The 21352-nt window shown below is 42.6% G+C and overlaps 1 protein-coding gene across 2 annotated transcripts in view; it reads right to left on the bottom strand.

Annotated features, from left to right (window-relative positions):
* The window catches only part of CLSTN2 (calsyntenin 2), a 1635505-nt gene that overhangs the window by 986281 nt on the left and 627872 nt on the right, over nucleotides 1-21352 (bottom strand). For both annotated transcript variants that reach the window (XM_029615596.1, XM_029615595.1), the window contains exon 3: nucleotides 8522-8644. In XM_029615596.1, coding sequence (XP_029471456.1) covers nucleotides 8522-8644 — 123 coding nt within the window. The remainder of the gene's footprint in view (nucleotides 1-8521; nucleotides 8645-21352) is intronic.

Genomic DNA, 21352 nt, shown 5'->3' with positions numbered 1-21352 from the left:
TTAAAATGAAAATTATTCCAAACAAATCTAAAAAATGCAAAATTAAGCAAAAAAAAAAAAGAAATGAAATAGTTTGCCATGCACACCCCTACAAATAGTAAGGGATATTTGATTCTATCTGGGGTTCACAGGCATTCCCAGTGATGCTACAGCTTTAGCAACCTCAGAATAAATATTAACCAGGTGTTCTTATATCAATTATATACTTCTTTCCTTGTGTTAGGAAAAATACCTAAAAGGGTTCCTCCTCACTCCACACTAACAGACTGTTACTTCCAATCTTCTCATACTTCACATTACTTCATTTATATTAACACTCTCCTACAGTAGACTGTGTTATTCACATTCCTCCCCCCACCTCAATAACCACATCTGCTTTAGTTTCACAGAAACATAGCAGTAATATACAAAATGATGGCAGAGAAATACTGACATGGCCCATCCAATCTTCCTCTGCCCACGAAGCTGTTTAGCGTTGTACCTGCCACTCCATGCAGGCTGCCTTTGTGCCTTCTGCTCAGGTTTGTAACTACCCGATGGTTAACTTGCTGGGTATGGATTGGAGCAACCCATCTACATAATCGGCTAGAAGTAGAGAGACTGTGGATGCTCTTCAAGGATTCTGCTCAGACAACTGGAGATGAAACCCACAGGGGGAGGGGTGATATTTATCAATCAACTCCTTAAAATCTGACCTGCCACACTCCTTGACCCCTCAGTCTCAGAGTGTCCCTTACTGCCAGGTACAGCAAATATGCAAAGCAATGGATCCTCTCATAGCCCCCATTTTTCTACCTCTTTTCTCATATTTGCACCACTATCTATAACAAAACAAGAAAAAACAGCAACAGTAGTCCTGTCTCTCCAGCCTAGCTTCCAACTCTCCGTTAAAGGGTTGCAGGGATAAAAAAAATTGTTTGCGTTCTTCGGTTCATTTTTGGGAGGTTTATTTCATACAAATTTTGGTTCATAACACAGTGGATAACACATTGAAATCCTTAGTTCAGTGTGCTGCGGCAGTCAAAAAAGCAAACAGAATGTTGGGAATTATTAGAAAGGTATTGGTGAATAAAACGGAAGATGTCATAATGCCTCTGTATCGCTCCATGGTGAGACCGCACCTTGAATACTGTGTACAATTCTGGTCACCGCATCTCAAAAAAGATATAATTGCGATGGAGAAGGTCCAGAGAATGGCTACCAAAATGATAAGGGGAATGGAACAACTCCCCTATGAGGAAAGACTAAAGAGGTTAGGACTTTTCAGCTTGGAGAAGAGACAACTAAGGGGGGATATGATAGAGGTGTTTAAAATCATGAGAGGTCTAGAACGGGTAGATGTGAATCGGTTATTTACTCTTTCGGATAGTAGAAAGACTAGGGGGCACTCCATGAAGTTAGCATGGGGCACATTTAAAACTAATCGGAGAAAGTTCTTTTTTACTCAACACACAATTAAACTCTGGAATTTGTTGCCAGAGAATGTGGTTAGTGCAGTTAGTATAGCTGTGTTTAAAAAAGGATTGGATAAGTTCTTGGAGGAGAAGTCCATTACCTGCTATTAAGTTCACTTAGAGAATAGCCACTGCCATTAGCAATGGTTACATGGAATAGACTTAGTTTTTGGGTACTTGCCAGGTTCTTGTGGCCTGGATTGGCCACTGTTGGAAACAGGATGCTGGGCTTGATGGACCCTTGGTCTGACCCAGTATGGCATTTTCTTATGTTCTTATGGAATGCTTGAGTCATTTCATTTGTGTGAAAAAATGAATCAAACATTAAACAAAAAACACAAATGAAGAAAGAAAAGGAAAATGCGGCCTCCTAGCCCCACCACCCATCCCTCCCACCCACCTGGAAAAATGCTAGAGCCGTGGGGATCCACTGGTGAGGCCTAGGCCCAGGCTGAAGCCTCAGCCTTGTATAGGCTGAGGTCGCGGAAGGTCACGGTGACTTTGGCCGAGGCGTGACCAGAACCTTGGAGGCCGCAGCTGTGGCCTAGGCCCAGATTGAAGGCTTAATCATACATAGGTCGAGGCCACAGTAGGTTTCTGCGACCTCAGCCTAAGCTGAAGCTCAGGCCCAGGCCTGACATTGTGGCCTGGTCTGGAGATAAAAGCCTCATTCCAGTCCCAGGCCAGATGCCATGACCCAGTCTGGAGGCTGGACCCAATGCCAGGGCCTGGCCCAGAAGTCAGGTCCCAATTTTGAGGTCTGGAACAGAGGCCAGGTCCAAACACCTGGGCCTCAGCTCAGGGTCAGGTCCAGGTCCAGGCCCGGAGCCCAGGCCTTAGAGATTGTCTTCTGCTTCTTCTTTCTTTGGCTTTTCTATGCCAACTGATGCAGTCTACTGGGGTCACACCTGAGTTAACTCTGGCACATTCACCTCAGTGAATAGCGCCACTTTGATATAAGGCGCTGCTATTCAATGCCGTACATCAAAATTGGTGCCGTCTCCTGGGGTGAATGCACCAGCATCTGGGCCGGGTTCCAGCGTCATGCCTGGGTCTGGGCCAAGGCTCTGATATCAGGATCTGTCATCGGGGCTGGGCTCAGGCTCTAACCTAGGCCAAGGCTGAGGCATCAGCCTTGCATAGGCCAAGATGAAAGTTAAGCAATCTGCCTCAGTTTACAGTAGGGCTAAGGCCCAGGTATCAGGACCAGGCCTTTGGACCAGATCTTGGCATTGGGCCTGGGTCTGAGTTGAGACTACAGTGAGAGGATCTGACCTTCATCAGATACTCGACAGATCAGGTATGTTAGTTTTAATTTTTCTGGATTACCAGCATCGTCCCGGGTATAGGCCAAGATCTGGTATCACATTAGGGCCTAGGCCATGGTCCCTGTTTTAGGTGTCCTTTGCTCTAGGCAAGCCCTGGCTTTGGGCCTAGGCCTAGGCTGAGGTACTGGTATTGTGCTTGGCATAAGCTGCATCCTTGCTTGTGCCCTAGGTAAGGCCCCAGCCTCTGGCCTAAGCCCAATGTATTAATTTAAAATTAATACAACAAATAAGGTTCATTCCATTTAGGGAACCCTGATTCATTTCTTACCATCCTACACAACACGCTATACAAAAACAATCTCGCCTGGCTCGAGGAAATGCCACATTTCCATTCCTCAAACTGCCCTGCCAGAACCCCCCTTGCGGACGCCCTTCACACCCCATCCCTCAAAACTGCACACCTTACCATCACTAGAGAAAGAGCCTTCTCCATTGCTGGCCCTACTCTCTGGAACTCCCTTCCTGCTGATCTCCGTCTAGAACCATCCTTACACCAATTCAAAAAAGGTATCAAGACATGGCTTTTCAAGCAGGCCTATCCGGATACTAACCAAACCTAGACAGTGCTCTTCCTTGAACCGCCCTGGCTCCTTAGCCTCCCCCCGTCCGTCACCCCTAGTACCACCCTTTCCCCCCCAGCCTCTTAGAACTCGCCTTTTTGTTTTGTACATATTTGTATACAGATAATCCAGTTATTACTTGCACTCTGCATGTGCTGTGATTTTTTAGTAATTTAAATTGGTTACTCTTCTCCTTCTCTTCTTAATCTCGTTCCTTCCTCTTTCTCTTAGCATTGTTACTCCCCCCTGCCCACTTCTCCCCTTTTCTAGCCTGCCCCCTCTCCCCCATCCTCATTCATTGTAATTTCCATCTTCTAGTTAATTGTAAACTGGCGTGATGTGCTCTACAAATGCAAGTATATAAAAGTTCATAAATAAATAAATAAATACATACATAAATACATACATACATACATACATACATTTCGGGGCTCCCAAATTAAATAAATTGTCCTTATTTGTCATGTTTTGTGCATTCATTTTAAATGTATGCACATCACTACTCTCGATTATGCTCCTTATTGCTGCTATTATATGTACTGCTCGGTGTGCAGCAGAGCCCATCTATTAGAAATCTGCATTTGTTTTTTGTTTCATTTCAATTACTGCACATCAATAGGGATGTGCAATCATTTAGGACGAATTAGGCAATTTCAACAAAATTGTCTAATTTGTCCTGGTTCAGGGAACTCGAAAACTGAACGAAATATTTCCGAAATTTTGGGAAAATTCGGTTTTCAGGTTAGTGTGCACTAACGGGAGTTAGTGTGTGCTAACTCCCCATTAGTGCGCGCTAACCCGAAATTCAGGAACCCCGAATTTCAAAGGCCCGAATCATGGGAAATATGAAATTTCCTATGGCAGGCCGAAAATGAAGCCCGAACCAAAAGGTTTGGGCTTTGCACATCTCTACACATTAATGATTTTTTAGTGTACACTGAATAGAAATTAATGCACACTAAATTGAAATTAGTGAGCACTAAAATGAAATGAAACAAAAAAAATAATAAAATGGAAATTTTTTTTTATTTTTTTTTAGCTCCACCTCCCTACCACTTTACCCTCCAAGTATGGCCCTACTAGAATTGCTGCCTGTCCCTGCCTTATCCAGCTGCCATCAGTATTTTCTCAGGGAGAGGTAGGTGTGCATAGTTTTCCAGATGATCCAGATGTCAGGGGTGAAACAGATGCTATGCCTCATACTTTGGCCAGCTGTGCCTGCATGTGAGTATAGCAATGTGCGTACAGGATGGCGATAACCTGCCTACTGTATGCTGTTCTGGAGAATACATTTGAATCAGTGGCTAAAAGGTCCAACAGCCACTAAAATCCCATGTTCTCCATAAACTGCAAGGGTTGGTCCTTTTGAATTGGGACAGTAATATAAAATCTTTTTTTTGAGAAGAGACTTTGCCTCCCTAAAAAGGAAGTATATTCCAAATAATCTGGGTAGTTTAATGTCCATATATCTTTTCATTGTGCATCTTTGTCATCTTATTGACAAGTCTATTTTAGCATTTCTAATATTATCACAACCCAATTTCTTGGGGCTACTAAGCCATAGTATTTTTATTTATTTATTTATTTAGCATTTTTCTATACCGACTTTCCAATAACAAAATTATTGATCAATTTGGTTTACATTTTAAACAATAACAACAATGACAAGTAAATGTCTTACAATGAACAGGTCGAATTAACTTGGATTAAGATATAAGGGGGTAATAACATAATTAACATGAGCGGTGCCTAATATAGGCTAGAGGCTGGGTTTTAATGATAGACTGCCGAAGATAAGAGACTGCCAAAGATCATGTGATTTCTAGAGAAGATCTATATAGTTCTCTAGCGTGTTACCACTGAGGGGATATTGGCAGGGATATTTCGCAGGTTGATGTTATGGGAAAGCTTGGTTGAATAACCAAGTCTTGAGTCTTTTTTTAAATGTAGTGGAGCATTGCAGTGATCTGAGCTCTGCTGGGAGAGAGTTCCAGAGTTTAGGCCCAGCTGTGGAGAAAGCTCTTTTACTTAATGCTGATTTCATCGGTGGAATTTGAAGGTTGTTTTTGTAGGCTTGTCTCACTGGTCTGGAAGATGTGTGGAGTTGGAGAGGGAATGTGAGCTCGAGTGGTGCCAGGTTGTGTATTGCCTTGTGGGTTACTGAGAGCACTTTGAATAGTATTCTGAATTTGATGGGAAGCCAGTGTAGGCTTTTTAAGATGGGTGAGATGTGGTCTCTTTTGTTGGACTTGGTTAAGATCCTCGCTGCAGCGTTCTGCAGCATCTGTAGCGGTTTTATGGCGTTAGCAGGGAGACCCAGTAGAAGTGAGTTGCAGTAATCTATTTTCGTGAGAATGATTGCTTGTAGAACTAATCGGAAGTCTTTGAAATGTAGGAGTGGTCTCAGTCTTTTTAAGACTTGTAATTTGAAGAATCCATCCTTTACGATGTTATTTATGAGTGATCTATAATTCATTTGGTTGTCAAGTATAACTCCTAGATTTCTGACTTGTGGAGTTATTGTTAATTGAGTTGACAAGATGGTACTTGGAAGTGTGTAAGTTCCGTTTTGGGAAATGAGGAGATATTCTGTTTTGTTTTGATTAAGGATCAAGTTGAGGTTGGTGAGTAAGTTGTTGATGGCTTGTTGGCAAGAGTTCCAGAAGTCCAGAGTTTTTTGGAGAGATTCAGTAATTGGAATCAGTATCTGAACATCGTCTGCATATAAGTAGTGGACGAGATTCAGGTTGATGAGGAGCTGGCAGAGTGGCAGAAGGTAAATATTGAATAAGGTTGGAGAGAGTGATGATCCTTGTGGGACTCCTCAGTTGCAGGTGACTGGTGGAGATTCTTCCTTGTTGATCTTGACCTTATACTGTCTGTTCTGTAGGAACGATTTGAACCAGTTGAGGGCCTCATCTCTGATGCCAATTTCTGCCAGGCGGTCTATTAATGTGTTGTGATTGACCGTGTCAAAAGCTGCTGTTAGATCTAGGAGGATGAGAAGACACGGTTGTCTGTTTTCAAGTTTAAGTAATATAGAGTCCGTTAATGAGATTAGGAGGGTTTCGGTGCTTCGAGATTGGCGGAAACCGAACTGCGATGGGGAAAGAATTTTGTGGTCGTTTAGGTATTCTGTTAGTTGTTTGTTTGCAACTCGTTCCAAGATTTTTGCGATGAAGGGAAGATTAGCTATTGGGCGAAAATTGGCTGGGTTTTCAGGAGAAAGATTAGGTTTTTTTATGAGTGATTTTATGATTGCCATTTTTAGTGGGTCAGGTACAATCCCGTGAGAGAAGGAGCAATTTATGATTTGTGCGATGGGTTTGGATATGATTTTAGCACAAGAGATGAGGAGATTGGTAGATTGCAAATTAAAAATGCATATCCTTTATTCAGAAAGAAAGCGTTAGTGTTTAATGCTGGGGAAAATATCATGGGATACAGTAAGCTGCAGGATATCCAGTACAAGTGATTTTAATATATTTACTGGTCTGATATGAGCTGGTAGCTCCACAGAAAATGCATATTAATATAATCATGCTACCATGCCTTCTCTTTACAAAGTAACTCTCACAATGAAATCTCTCCTACAGAAAGAAAATAAGAGGAAATAACTAGCAAAGCTTTCAGGTTAGGTGTTTAATTCCCAAATGGATCCTATTCAGTAATGATTTTTTTCCAGTCTGTGTTCCTGATTTTTACATGTGCAGAATCCTTGGCAAACAGAATCTCAAAGTTGCAAACCACATGCAGACAGTACATTCACAGCTATTTACAAATGCCAGCTTCCCATGGGTCTGTGAAAACGCTTTTTACAAGGAACTGGTGTAAGAATTAGACTCACAATTCAAGAATTGCTAATGCACTTGACAGGAGAAGTAATACTATAAATAAAATCAACACAAGTCAAGGAACAACTTGCTTTCTTCAAGCTTTGTTCACTTTAGTATTCAGAGCGCAGTCTAGGCACCAACATTATGGAATAATTGGAAGCTGTATTGATTCTGATTGTTAACGCTATCTTAAATTGTTATCTGGGTTGTAAGCCCTTAAAATAGTGTTTACAGTAGTTTCCCTGTATTTCAGACAGCTCTGTTTCCTCTGTGTCCATCAATACCACATTAATCAATAGCAACCAATTCTAACTTTTGGGATCCATTCACTTTCTGTTCACATCCGTTCTCTTTCTGAATAAAGGATATGCATTTTTAAAGTGCTTATTTCATCAGAATTATATCACAATATAATTTGTGTTATTTACGTGTGCATAAAATCTTTATTAAAAGAACAAGTTCAAGACACTTACTTCATAAAGCATGGTGAGTGTAATCTTCAAACAGCCCACATAGGCTAAGTTTGTGGGTATTTTTACTCACAAACTTCAACCCAAAGTTTTATAATAGATTTATATGCATAAGTCTACTTTGAAAATTTGCATGTTTGCATGGAAGCTGTGCCAACATACATGTACAAAGTTACATCTTCTCAGGAGGAAGTGTAAGGTTCTCTTATGTATATTGAAAGTCTGTGCATTAATCATGTCCCCTCCCTATCTCCTTTCTCCTGGAACGCTTATTTGTGATTACAGAAAAGTATGCACAACATTCAGTGTGATAGTTCAGAGTTTAGAACTGTGAGTTTGCAGAAGTCACTTGCTTGATCTGAGAAGGTGAAAAAAGTGGTTCCTAGGCAAGTAGTTATTGGTCTTTGGATCCCTTCCTCCCTCCCACCCACTCCGTCACATTTTTTGTTATATAGATTATCCCTATTAGGAGGAAACTCTTTAAAACAACAATCATGATTTAGAACAACGTGCAAATAATCTTCTTTTGTAATTGGCTAATTTTGGTCATACTCCTGGATATAAACACCATGGGTAAAAAGTAGCAGCATACTTTAAACTTCTGCACAGTTTGAAAGCTTCCCTCTTAAACAGTATTTTACAGCAAAAAATAAACATTAATATTTGCCTTCGTTTTCCTTTCAAAAGAAAGTTTTGACTTGTTACCAAACACTATTCTCTGTTTACATGCCCACAATCATTGCTCTTATATTGCATGTCAAAGCCTATACAGCTTCAGCCAAAATCTTAAAATAAAAGTTTATCTGGGCACTTCTAGTGGTAGTGACTTACTAGCAAGGAATGAGTGTGAATGTAAAGCATGCAATATCATACCTGCAAAAGGAACAGGGGCATCTTTATCCAAGGCCACAAGAGGTGGATCCAAGATGACAGTATCATTGTTTTCAGTAATGACTCCATGATAGGATGTTTCAATCCATGGTTTGTGTTTGTTAACTGTAAAACAAAATATTTCATATTAGAACATTTCTGGTTCTTTTAGTCACCTTTTTTTTTTTTTTTTTTAGAAAATAAGGAAAAGGACAAATTCAACTTAAATCTAAATGGACATTTCTTCAAGTAAAATTTTCTTACTGCCTAAGGACCTCATTTGTTTCTCCCATTTTGGGATGAATTTTCAAAGCCATTTACATGTGTAAAAATGATTTTATATGAGTAAATGATTGTTATAAAATAGCCCATAAATCACTGCCCATAAATGTATGCCTATAAGCCTACTTCATGCAAACCTTTACATGCCCAGGGGAGAGGTATTCAAGCAGAAAACGTTGAGATAGACAGAACATAAGAACATAAGAAAATGCCATACTGGGTCAGACCAAGGGTCCATCAAGCCCAGCATCCTGTTTCCAACAGTGGCCAATCCAGGCCATAAGAACCTGGCAAGTACGCAAAAACTAAGTCTATTCCATGTAACCATTGCTAATGGCAGTGGCTATTCTCTAAGTGAACTTAATAGCAGGTAATGGACTTCTCCTCCAAGAACTTATCCAATCCTTTTTTAAACACAGTTATACTAACTGCACGAACCACATTCTCTGGCAACAAATTCCAGAGTTTAATTGTGCGTTGAGTAAAAAAGAACTTTCTCCGATTAGTTTTAAATGTGCCCCATGCTAACTTCATGGAGTGTCCCCTAGTCCTTCTACTATCCGAAAGAGTAAATAACCGATTCACATCTACCCGTTCTAGACCTCTCATGATTTTAAACACCTCTATCATATCCCCCCTCAGTCGTCTCTTCTCCAAGCTGAAAAGTCCTAACCTCTTTAGTCTTTCCTCATAGGGGAGTTGTTCCATTCCCCTTATCATTTTGGTAGCCCTTCTCTGTACCTTCTCCATCGCAATTATATCTTTTTTGAGATGCGGCGACAGAGGTAGATATTGAGATGCGGCGACAGAGGTAGATATTGAAAGAATATCTGGCTAAGAAAGCTAGCGATAAATCTATCTGCCTAACTTAGGGGGTCATTTTCTATTCCTATCGCATACGAAAAGTCCCTTTTCACGTGCGATAGCTAGATAGGGGCGGAGTCAGGACCGGAAGAGGAGAAGTCAGGGCGGCTACGAGGTGGACGCAGTGGAAACTTCACTGGCGGCGATAAGGTAAGACCTGTTATTGCTGCCAGTAGTGCGCCCAAAAGCATTACCTTTCACAATGGAGCTATTGGGTACGAAAGCCGGCAGCGATGTTATAATTAGTGAGGTTTGCGTGGACTCTTGGACACTGTGGCAGCTGACCACGCCCACGGGGGGCAGTCCCATGAGGGGACACAGGTAAAGCTCAGCTGAGGACACACAAACACAGAGATTGATCTTATATTAAACAATGTGGTGTTGCTACCAGAGGTGGCAGTGGTGAGTAGTTGAAGTAGCCCGGTTGGGCTAGTATCCCTCAGGCGCTGGAACAGCGACTCCTCCAGTAGCAGTGCTGTAGTGGAAAGAACTGAGAATAATGAGTACAGTGGAATATGCACAAGCCCCAATATGGAGAACCCCAGGATAGGGAGAGCAGGCCCTCGAGGAGCGAGTACCTGATCCCTGATAGCTGAGAGGCTTGAAGGTGATGTACTCACACAGCTGTTCCACATAGAAGATAGCACCAGGGCTTGAACGGAGGCAGGCCCTCGAGGAGCGAGGACCTGGTTCCAGGGAACAGCTCTGAGGTGAAGATGGTAGTACTCACTGGTGTTGAAGATAGCGAATCCTTCCAGGCAGAAGAGAAGGTAGGAGTAGGCAACGAGTCAAGGAACATGGGCCCTCGAGGAGCGAGTACCGGCTTCCTGAGAGCAACCTGAAAAGCAAGTGAGGCCCCCGAGGAGCGGGTACCCCATTAGTGTTAAGAGTCCAATGGTAGATTGGAGGCAGAGTAGCTGGGTACGGAGAGTGAATCCCATCCATAAGGAATTCCCGACCTTGCTAACTCAAAGGCTAGCAAACAAAATAGGCTTTAAATATCCGGACAGCGTGACATCATCACAGGGGGACGCCCCTGAGGTTCGCGCCAAGTAGGAAATAAGTGAGGGCCGCGTGGCACGCCCGCCCTAAGGTACAGACGGAGTATGGTGGGAGGCAGCGCCCAAGCCTGTCCGGGGATGCCGGAGAGGACAGCAGGCATATGCCATGGCAGCCAGGCATCCATCAACAGCAAGAGGAGGTGCAAGGAAAGAAAGGTAGGTGGAGTGAAGCCGTCGGGAAGGGACGGTTGCAACAAGCGATAACACCGCGGTGGTGCGATCGCTGCCGGCTTTCGCAGGCCCGCCCCACACTTTGCCCCCCCCCCCCCCCCCGCCACAACGGGATTCAATGAGCTCTGCGCCGTAGGAAAATCCAGGCCTTAGCTGGGATATTCAGCTGGGCTGTGATACGCTGAATATATCCAAATAAGTTTGAGTCAGCTGGATAAGTTTATCCAGCTAACTTCAGATGTGCACAAGAGTAGGTATATCTTTTCCAGCTAACTTTGCCTGATAAACGTGAATTTTGCCACTTATCTGACTAAGAGGTCATTTACTAAAGGATTTCTCCAGTTTTAAGGTGAATTTTAAAAGACGGTTGAGTGCCAAATTTAAAAGATGGGCACGCATGTAGCACATGCGCGTGTCCACCCATTGTTTAAGCCACCTACATGCACGCACAAGTCCTGATGCATGAACAGTTCTCATTGAGGGAAAATGGGGTGGAATGTGGACATGGTGTGGGTGTTCTGGGACAGTGCCAGGAGATTGCACGCAAGTACCTAGGCACATGCCCAGGTATATTTGAGCATAAAGTTACTTCTGCTATGGAAGAGATGTAAGACTCTAAATAAAAAATGTCCAGGCACCTACGAAATGTTTGAAGAGTCTAGGATAACTGGGGGGGGGGGGGGGGGGGGGGGGGCGTGCAGGCTAAAGAACCAGGGGGATTGGAGGACCTGGCTCTAGGCTGGGCAAACTGGTGGGCAAACTGATGAAACTGGTCATTGAGTGGATAGTGCCGGTTATTATAAAATTCCCTCACTGAGCGGCTGAAAGTCAACATTAAGCGGCTGTGCACATACAATGGTAAAATTAGGAGCACACATGCATGCACCAGGGCTATTTTATAACATGCGTGCAGGAAAAATGCTTAGTAAATACGGCTCTAATTACAGGGGCGGTAACTTTTAAACAGGTGTGGGGCTGCTCATGTGCATGCTTTCGTTGGCCCGCACTGGGGGATATGGATTTTTTTTTATAACATACGCAAGTATTTGCGCACTAGTTATAAAACATCCTGACCACGCACATATGTGCATAACAATTTTAAGTGGACATGTGCCTATGCGTGTAAATGCCGCTTCTACTGCATTAACAGCCTAATTTTAAAAGACCGGCGCGCACCAATACCAGGAGATACGCACGTGGCTGGGCTGCGTGTGCGCCGCACACATTTTCAAAGGGTCGCAGCCATGTGCACTGTCCCACAGTTGGCCAGCCCAGACAACTTAATACTGCTCCAGAGAGCAGGTACATTTTGAAATAAAAAAAACACACAAACTAGTTAGGGGTTGGGAAGGATAGGGGGGAGGATAGGGGAAAAGGCAGGCAGGGGGTTTAGGTTTAGGGTTTAGGTAAGTTCCCTCTCAGTCTGCTCCTTTACAGGCCCTATCATGTCGCTGTGCAATTCTTTCAAAATTTACCCCCCTGACACGTGTGACTCGGCACTTGCATGCATCGTTAGAAAATTGGGCATGCTTGTACTTGTGGATAGCATATTTTATAACATAAAAGTCAGCGCACATGTGTTATAGAATCGATGAGTCCATGTGTGCGCACCGGTAACCACGCGCACGGCTCTTAAAATTCACCTTTAAGTGGGGGTATTTTAAATGCCACATGCATTGACACCATTAGCTGTTTTTCCAGTTTGTTCCCATTTCACCCAGTCAAGGTTTTGCATTCATGCCTATTCTCGCCCCACCCGCTCTACCTTGTGGTGACTCCCTTTGGCTCTGACGGAGAGATGCAGCCGTGACTTCTCCCTGCCTCTTGGTCCCGGTATCCCCGGGCTGGCTTGATGCTACGGATCCGCCATGTTCCTGGTGACGTAAGGGCGTGTGCTCCAGACTTTGTACCAGCAAGGGCGCAAACCTCGGGGGCGTCCCCCTGTACTGACGTCATCCATTTCAATTTAAAAGGTCTTTGTTTGCTAACCTCTAACGAGTTAGCAAGGAACTCCTCTGGACTTGCTTCGGCAGTCCACGCTACTTGCAACAACGATCCGAGTCAGCAAGGGGAAGCCTTTCTCCACTGCTCGGCCTTTTCAAACTTACCAGGAGTACCCGCTCCTCGGGGGCTCTGCTCTCTCTATTCTTGATTTCAGATTGTTGGACGGGATCCGGTACTCGCTCCTCGAGGGCCTACGTTCCCGAAGACTCAGAAGACTCCTATTGCCTGGAGGCGATTGCAGACGTGAACACAGTGAATCCTTTTACAGACAGGAACCGGTACTCGCTCCACGAGGGCCACTGTTCCTAATCACTAAGGCTCCCTTCAGTCTAAGACGTTATCGCAGGTACGGAGATCGTGAGTTACCATTGCAGATTGCAGATAGGAATCGGTACTCGCTCCTCGAGGGCCTACGTTCCCGAAGACTCAGAAGACACCTATTGCCTGGAGGCAATCACAGACATGAACACAGTGAGTCTTATTACAGACAGGAACCAGTACTCACTCCACAAGGGCCATTGTTCCTAATCGCTAAGGCTCCCTTCAGTCTAAGACGTTATCGCAGGTATGGAGATCATGAGTTACCATTGCAGATCGCAGATAGGAATCGATACTCGCTCCACGAGAACCTATGTTCCTAATTCCTTTCTCATACTCTCTTCTTCCTCAGAAGATATTGCATACCTATTAGGGATGTGAATCGTTTTTTGACGATTTAAAAAATCGTCCGATATATTTTAAATCGTCAAAAATCATTAGAGGCACGATACAATAGGAATTCCCCCGATTTATCGTCAAAAATCGTAAATCGGGGGAAGGGGAGGGGAAGGGGGAGGGCGGGAAAACCGGCACACTAAAACAACCCTAAAACCCACCCCGACCCTTTAAAATAAATCCCCCACCCTCCCGAACCCCCCAAAAATGTTTTAAATTACCTGGGGTCCAGTGGGGGGGTCCCGGTGTGATCTTCCACTCTCGGGCCACGGTTGCGTTAATAGAAATGGCGCCGGCGCTACCTTTGCCGGCGCCATTTCTATTAACGCAACCGTGGCCCGAGAGTGGAAGATCACACCGGGACCCCCCCACTGGACCCCAGGTAATTTAAAACATTTTTGGGGGGTTCGTGAGGGTGGGGGATTTATTTTAAAGGGTCGGGGTGGGTTTTAGGGTTGTTTTAGTGTGCCGGTTTTCCCGCCCTCCCCCAATTTACGATTTAAAAGATTTTTAAAAAAACAAAACCGCGACGATCAGATTCCCTCCCCCCCAGCCAAAATCGATCATTAAGACGATCGATCACACGATTCACATCTCTAATGCCTATATTTTATGGATTGTTATTACAGATTAACAGACAGGAACCGGTACTCGCTCCATGAGGGCCTACATTCCTAAATCTCTTCTAACCTCTCTTCTATCTAGAAGCCATCCCATACACAGTTATTGTGAGTTCTATTTCAGACTGCTTAATGAAACCAGTATTCACCTGCGGCTCCTGTTCCTGAATATTGAGGACACGCTGTTGCATATAGAAGACACTACAGAGATCTACAATTGTGAGTGTATCATCTACCACTGGTTATGCCCAGCATACCCTGTCTACTCACTACCTTTAGTCTCTCCTTACAGCTCAGCAATTCAGAGATCGTGGTTCCAGTATCAGAGGCATATCTGCCAGGCATATCAACTCACTACTGCCACCTCTGGTGGGTCTACTTCCAGTCTAATAAAGAACTATCGTGTTTGTCGCAAAACTCCAGCCTAGCCGGTGGTCCCTCTCAGGATCTCCACTTGAGGGCGCTGTCACCTGCCATCAGCCCAGGGATTCACTATTCTACTGGGTGTCATTCCTACACTAACAAGAGCGGTATTATCATCTGCCACTCTGAGGGAGCCAACCCACATCAGACCATTTCTCCTCTCTCTGCGGAAGCTGATCCATATCACATAGCTATCTCCCCATGGGGATCATACAGGTTGCTGGTTCATCTTTCTACAGGAACAAGCATAACAGTTGCTATTCCTTCCCTCTAGAAGAGCAGAACACTAACAGATTGCTACTCCTTAGCAAGAACCGTAGCAGTGTGCTACTTTGCCCCCTGGCGGGGGATCGCTAACAGATTGTTAACTCCTTCTTCAACGGGAATATCCAGCATCCAGAGTCATTACAGATTACTAACTCCTCCCCTCTGGGGGAACAAATCAATAACAGACGTGCACAAGTGAGAAAGCCCAAAAAGAGGCAAGACATGGGCATTCCAGGACTTTAACATGAAATGTGCATATAAGTATTCATGTGCACAAGCACACGCTAGGGTACTCTTACGAGTAACTTTATTACTACTATGGATGGCGTGTAAGTAATAAAACAAAAAAACCCCTACATTAGTCAGTGGGATTTTAAGGGCTGGGGCTAACAGGGTGAAAGGAAGGCTAATAACCAAGAGGGGGGGGGGGGTTTAGGAAGTCATATCCTTTCCCTGGGAACATACTGTGAAAAATAGTAATGGCGTCAGCATGTGTCCCTTATAAACATTTAAGCGTATGTGCACACGTCCATATAAAATTGTGTGCACATGTACATGCATTCAGCCTGGACATTTGGCAAGTCTTGTGGGGGTCAGGAGGGACCCCCAAGACTTGCCAAAAGTCCCTGGTGGTCCAGCAGGGGTCCGTGAGTGATCTCCTGCACTCGGGCCATCGGCTGCCAGTAATCAAAATGGCGCTGATAGCCTTTGCCCTTACTATTTCACAGGGGCTACCGGTGCTATTGGTCAGCCCCTGTCACATGGTAGGAGCACAAGATGTCTCCCGGACCCCCCGCTGGACCACCAGGGAGTTTTGGAAAGTCTTGAGGGTGTCAGGAGGGTGGGGGGTTTGTTTAAATTGGCTCCTTTAGATGGCCAAATAATTCGGCGAAGATTTGTTGTATTCGTGGGGAATCGCGATACGTTTCGCTTCCCCATGAATACAACGAATATGGCCCTATACGTTGCGGATTACCAATTCGTAGGGAACGAATGCATACCCCTAGTACTGTCAGAGTGGGAGGTCTGGGTGGACTGGGGGTTTCAGGCTGAAGAACCAGGAGGGTCTTGATGACCTGGAGGTCTGAGCGAACTGGTGGACTAATTGGTAAACTGGTTAATTTTCTTGATGTACACGTTTTAAAATGGGACGACTTGCGAGTGTAAATCTGGACTTTACATTCACACATACAATATATGCACTTATATATTTAATATAGGTGGGCGTAGTACACACTATCAATCCATTGATGTACATGATTTCAATGCATTGTATTTATTAATGCGTAAGCCTATGTACCTGCATTGAAGAATTACGCATATTTTATTAAACTTTGCATGTATATGAGCATATTATAAAATGCCATAATAACATATATGCACGTGGCTATAAACATGCGTATATGCTATCGCACATTGTTGTTTGACAGTTATCATCCCTGTAAGCTAATCAGCTCATTATAATATATGATGTGCCAATAACAGAACGCCCCAAGGTATTTTAAATACATTATCCCTAATACTCGCATATACGGTTGTGCTCAGTAATTAACCCAAGCATATTAGATATACACATTATTATAAAATAAGTGTCTCTTTACCCCACAATAGACAGGCATATGTATGCTTACATGTGAATACATTCAGGGCCAGATTTTCAAAAGCATTTACTCGAGCAAAACTGGTTTTTGCTCGAGTAAATACACTTTACTCAAGTAAGTGGGCTTTTCAAAATTGCTACAATATATGCCATTGAATTGTCCATAGGATTTACTCAAGTAAGTGCACTTTACTCGAGTAAATAGCTTTTGAAAATTGCTATGATAGTATGTCACATTTACATGCGTAACTCCTTTGAAAATTACCCCCTCATTGTACAGAATATGCATACTTTTCCAACCTGTCTACAAAAAAATCAAGCGCATATATATTTTAGGCACAAAATAAAGTAGGACTTACTCGCATATATTGGTATATATTAAAACATGTGCACAACATTGAAATTACTAGTTTTACCAATTATTCCCTAAGTTTGCACAGTCCTTCTCCAGATTATTAAGACCCTCTTGGTTTTTCAGCCTGAATTCCCCATTGTTCACCATAACCTCCCACCCAGTCAATAGTACACAAAAAAATGCATTTAATGTCACTTGCACAAGATTTATTTCCTTACTTATTATTTATTTTTGAATATTTGATATTCTGTTTTTTTCTACAGTTTGTTCTGACCCAGTATGGCATATCTTATGTTCTCACAGTGGATTGCAATAAATGTAAATTAACAGAGGCATTAAAATAGCTTACAGTCATATCAGAATTTATGATTAATGAAGCATTGGGATCCAGTATAAGAAATCCCATTTGTGAATAGTTTCAAGATCCAGTTGTATCCCTGTTGTGTATAACACAATCCTTTGTACAGGGTTCAGAAAGTAGGGTTGAAGATATAGTTCTTAGGGGAAGGCCTGGCTGAAAAGTCATGCCTTAGATTTTTTCCTGAACTTAAGGCAGCATGGCTCCAGGAATATGGTTAGTGTTACTTTGTTCCAAATTTTTTGTGTGTAACAGCTGAAAGAGCAGAGTCTCGAGCAGGTGTAAAATTACACAAGTAAGTTGGCAAATCTATGGACATGAATGTCTTTTAAAATAGACTCTTATGCGCATAAATGTTGGCCCCCACCCTGGAATGTGCCAAGACTGCCTCCTTTTTACATGCATAAATGTGAGAGTAAAAGCAAACGTTTGCACATATGTTTGATGTTTATAAAATACATGTATGTGAGTAGATGCTACATACGTGCATATCTGCTAATTTTTATGCACAGAATACTTTGAAAATTCACTCCTTAGTATATATTGTAGAGTGCCACCTAAGCAGTTAAACAAGTTATAAGATCTTTATTTGGGCCTTGTTTATTATTCAAGAAAGATGACTAATTAATGTGTATTTTTATTTATAACACTATGCCCATGCTCTGCTTTGAAAATTTTTGAGAAGTGTATGCAGCGGGAGACCTGTGCGTGTCCTGGCAGCTTTTAAAATTTGGTCATTGCATGCCAGCTTGACTTGTGCACACATACCCCAATTGATGCACACATCAGGTTTTAAAATTCAGCTCAAAGATTATAATGTTAAAGAGAAAGATATTTTTAAAAAGGTTATTGCTCAGTACCTTTATAAAAAAAAAAATCAAAGTTTTAAAATAATTTAGCTCAAACTGTTTGGTAGATGTCCACATTATGTACTACAGTTCTGATGTATTTCACTTTTATTGATACTGACACAGTACTATATATTTAACATTATTGTTATATGGTATAGTCATACTTCTCCAAGGCAGTTTCAAATGTGGAGAACTGTGTTCTCCACATTTAAGTGCTATTTTCATGGGGGTTTTTTTTTATTCTCCTGAGGTAGCAATTTTCAACAAACAACATTAAAGTAGATGCTTGAAATACCTGTAACTATAAACGAAGGGTACATATAACAAGGTAACAGTAAAAAAAATCACAGCTTTCCATCTCAAAGGAATACAGATTGAACAACAAAAAATATATACTCTATATACCGCTACACCTATTACCCTGCTTCTACATAATATAGCATTACAATGACTTTTATATACTGCCTTCCAAGATGATGGAGTTATATGTACTGAGCGTCCTTTATTTCCATAAGCAGCTTTCTAGGCAGAGTGGATAGACCATTTGGTCTTTTTCTGCTGTCATTAATATGCTGCAAATGAGATTCAAGGAAGTTGATAACAAGAATATTCATAACAACAACAAGCATAAAATAAAAATATATCAGCATCAATAGATCTATTCAAGAATGTGTGCTACTGCCAAAACACTTATTAACACATGATAATGTGTGTTGTTAGTGAAAAGGCCCCCATTATGGAGTGCTGCAGTAAATAAATGGCATTAATGTGTATTATCACAGTGGCAGACTTTCATCAATCAGCCAAAAATAATTAACAAAATTCTACCCTCAGTCTAAAAGCCCATGTAATCTTCTATATTCAGTAAGGGATGGACAAGAAAAACTAGTGACCTGAATTACATATTAAGTAGCAACATAGGCCCTACCTAAACTAAGACCCAAATGTGATTAATGTTTCCTCTTATTTTTATCAGGATGTGTGCTCTACAGTGGGCACTAAATGTTTGCAACTGAGTGGTGGTGGGAGGGCGGGGGGATCACTTCCCCTTCCATCTACAGAATTTAGAAATTATATTTTTAAAAGTACACATGAAGAAATCCTGAAAGGCAAATAATAAAATAAAACAGTCTTGAAAAAAAACATTAACCTAACATACTAACTCAATAAAATGATTGTCACAATATTATGCATCTTAAAATAAATAAAATAACAGCATGACATTTTATCACCCTTTCTCCAGTCCCAACCCCAACTAATTGTTGTCTTATTCCTCCATCCTGCCATGGGGGGTTCCCAGCCACCGCTACTTACTCTGTCATCACCCCATTTAAGGATTTAAGGAAACTGGAAGAGTGGTCGAAGATATGGCAGCTGAGATTCAATGCCAAGAAGTGCAAAGTCATGCATATGGGGAGTGGAAATCCGAATGAACTGTATTTGATGGGGGGGGGGGGGAAGGCTGATGTGCACGGAGTAGGAGAGAGACCTTGGGGTGATATGAAGTCTGCAAAACAATGCGACAAAGCAATAGCAAAAGCCAGAAGAATGCTGGGCTGCATAGAGAGAGGAATATCGAGTAAGAAAAGGGAAGTGATTATTCCCTTGTACAGGTCCTTGGTGAGGCCTCACCTGGAGTACTGTGTTCAGTTCTGGAGACCGTATCTACAAAAAGACAAAGACAAGATGGAAGCGGTACAGAGAAGGGCGACCAGGAAGGTGGAGGGTCTTCATCGGATGACATACGAGGAGAGATTGAAGAATCTAAATATGTACTCCCTGGAGGAAAGGAGGAGCAGGGGTGATATGATTCAGACTTTCAGATACTGAAAAACTTTAATGATCCAAAGACCACGACAAACCTTTTCCATCAGAAAAAAATCAGCAATACCAGAGGTCACGAACTGAGGCTCCAGGGAGGAAGACTAAGAACCAATGTCAGGAAGTATTTCTTCATGGAAAGGGTGGTGGATGCCTGCCTTCCAGAGGAAGTGGTGAAGTCTAAAACTGTGAAGGACTTCAAAGGGGCATGGGATAAACACTGTGGGTCCATCAAGTCTAGAGGACGTGAATAAAAAGGCAGCAAAACACTGCACAGAGCGGCAGTAGCCACAGAGGCATTCACGGAGCGGGATGCCAGTGGTTGGTGTTCCACCTTCACGGAGCGGAAGGATGGAGGGCTGCCATCTCCAAAAAAAACCAGGGGTGGGTAAGAGTATGGGGCAGGGGTGTGGCCTGCTTGTTGCAGTGGTTGCTACCCCTAATTGAGCTGGATGTTCACTTGGATGCAGATCCGGCGCTGCTCTCTACATTGGTGGTGGGGGTGGAGGGGAATTAGGGCTGGAGGGTACTGGAAGCCAATAGTAACAGGTGGGTGATAGAAAAAGATTAAAAAAAAAAAAAAAAGGATATAGTGCGTAGCTTGCTGGGCAGACTGGATGGGCCATTCGGTCTTCTTCTGCCGTCATTTCTATGTTTCTATGTTTCATTGCCCCCTGTCAGAGTTGCCAGGGCAGGAGGGGACGTGGGGGAAGATTCCTCCATTCACTGGGTAAGTTAGCACAGACATTTCAAATATTATAGGCAGTGCTCTCTAATATGTCTCTTTAAGGGTGCATGCATGCTGGGTATAAATAATTTAGTACCTCAGGCACCAAATTGCAAGATACCATGCACACTAATAATGGATGTTAAAATTATACACTAGCATTTTAGAGGGTTTGTTTTTTTTTAATATACAGGCCCCGTGGGACAAGAATATGAAGTAGGAGGAAAGAAATATAGGAAATGAGAGAGCAGTTTGGAGCAATGACATTAACAAGTTGTCAAGATCTAGTTAAACAAAGTTAAACAAAAAAGAAAGCTAAGGTCAAAGAAAACTGATGCATCATAGTTGCAAACCTTTTTACTAAGATGCTGCTTAATGACAATAGCTCTTCAGTGACCATCAAAAATGTGACCGATAAATTTGAAAATTATATCCAATGTCACACTCCAGTTTTTCAAACCACTCCCATGGTACTATAAAAGAGGTTTTATTCTCTGGTATAGAAAGTTTAAGATCATTTTGAAAACCCCTTGGTGATCTTTGGATTAGCAAGTTTGCAACTCTCATATTATACTGATAGTAAGGTCAATTTTACATCTCATTAATGAGCAAAAATGACCTTACAAAAGTGGGGACATAAGTTATTTGCTGCTAGTCTTTCAAATAATGGTGGTTGCTGTGCCTAATAGAAGAGGTGCATCTCTGCTTTCACCCCA

The sequence above is a fragment of the Rhinatrema bivittatum genome, chromosome 9 (assembly GCF_901001135.1).
Source record: "Rhinatrema bivittatum chromosome 9, aRhiBiv1.1, whole genome shotgun sequence".
Taxonomy (NCBI): domain Eukaryota; kingdom Metazoa; phylum Chordata; class Amphibia; order Gymnophiona; family Rhinatrematidae; genus Rhinatrema; species Rhinatrema bivittatum.
This window is presented reverse-complemented; position numbering and strand designations above follow the sequence as displayed.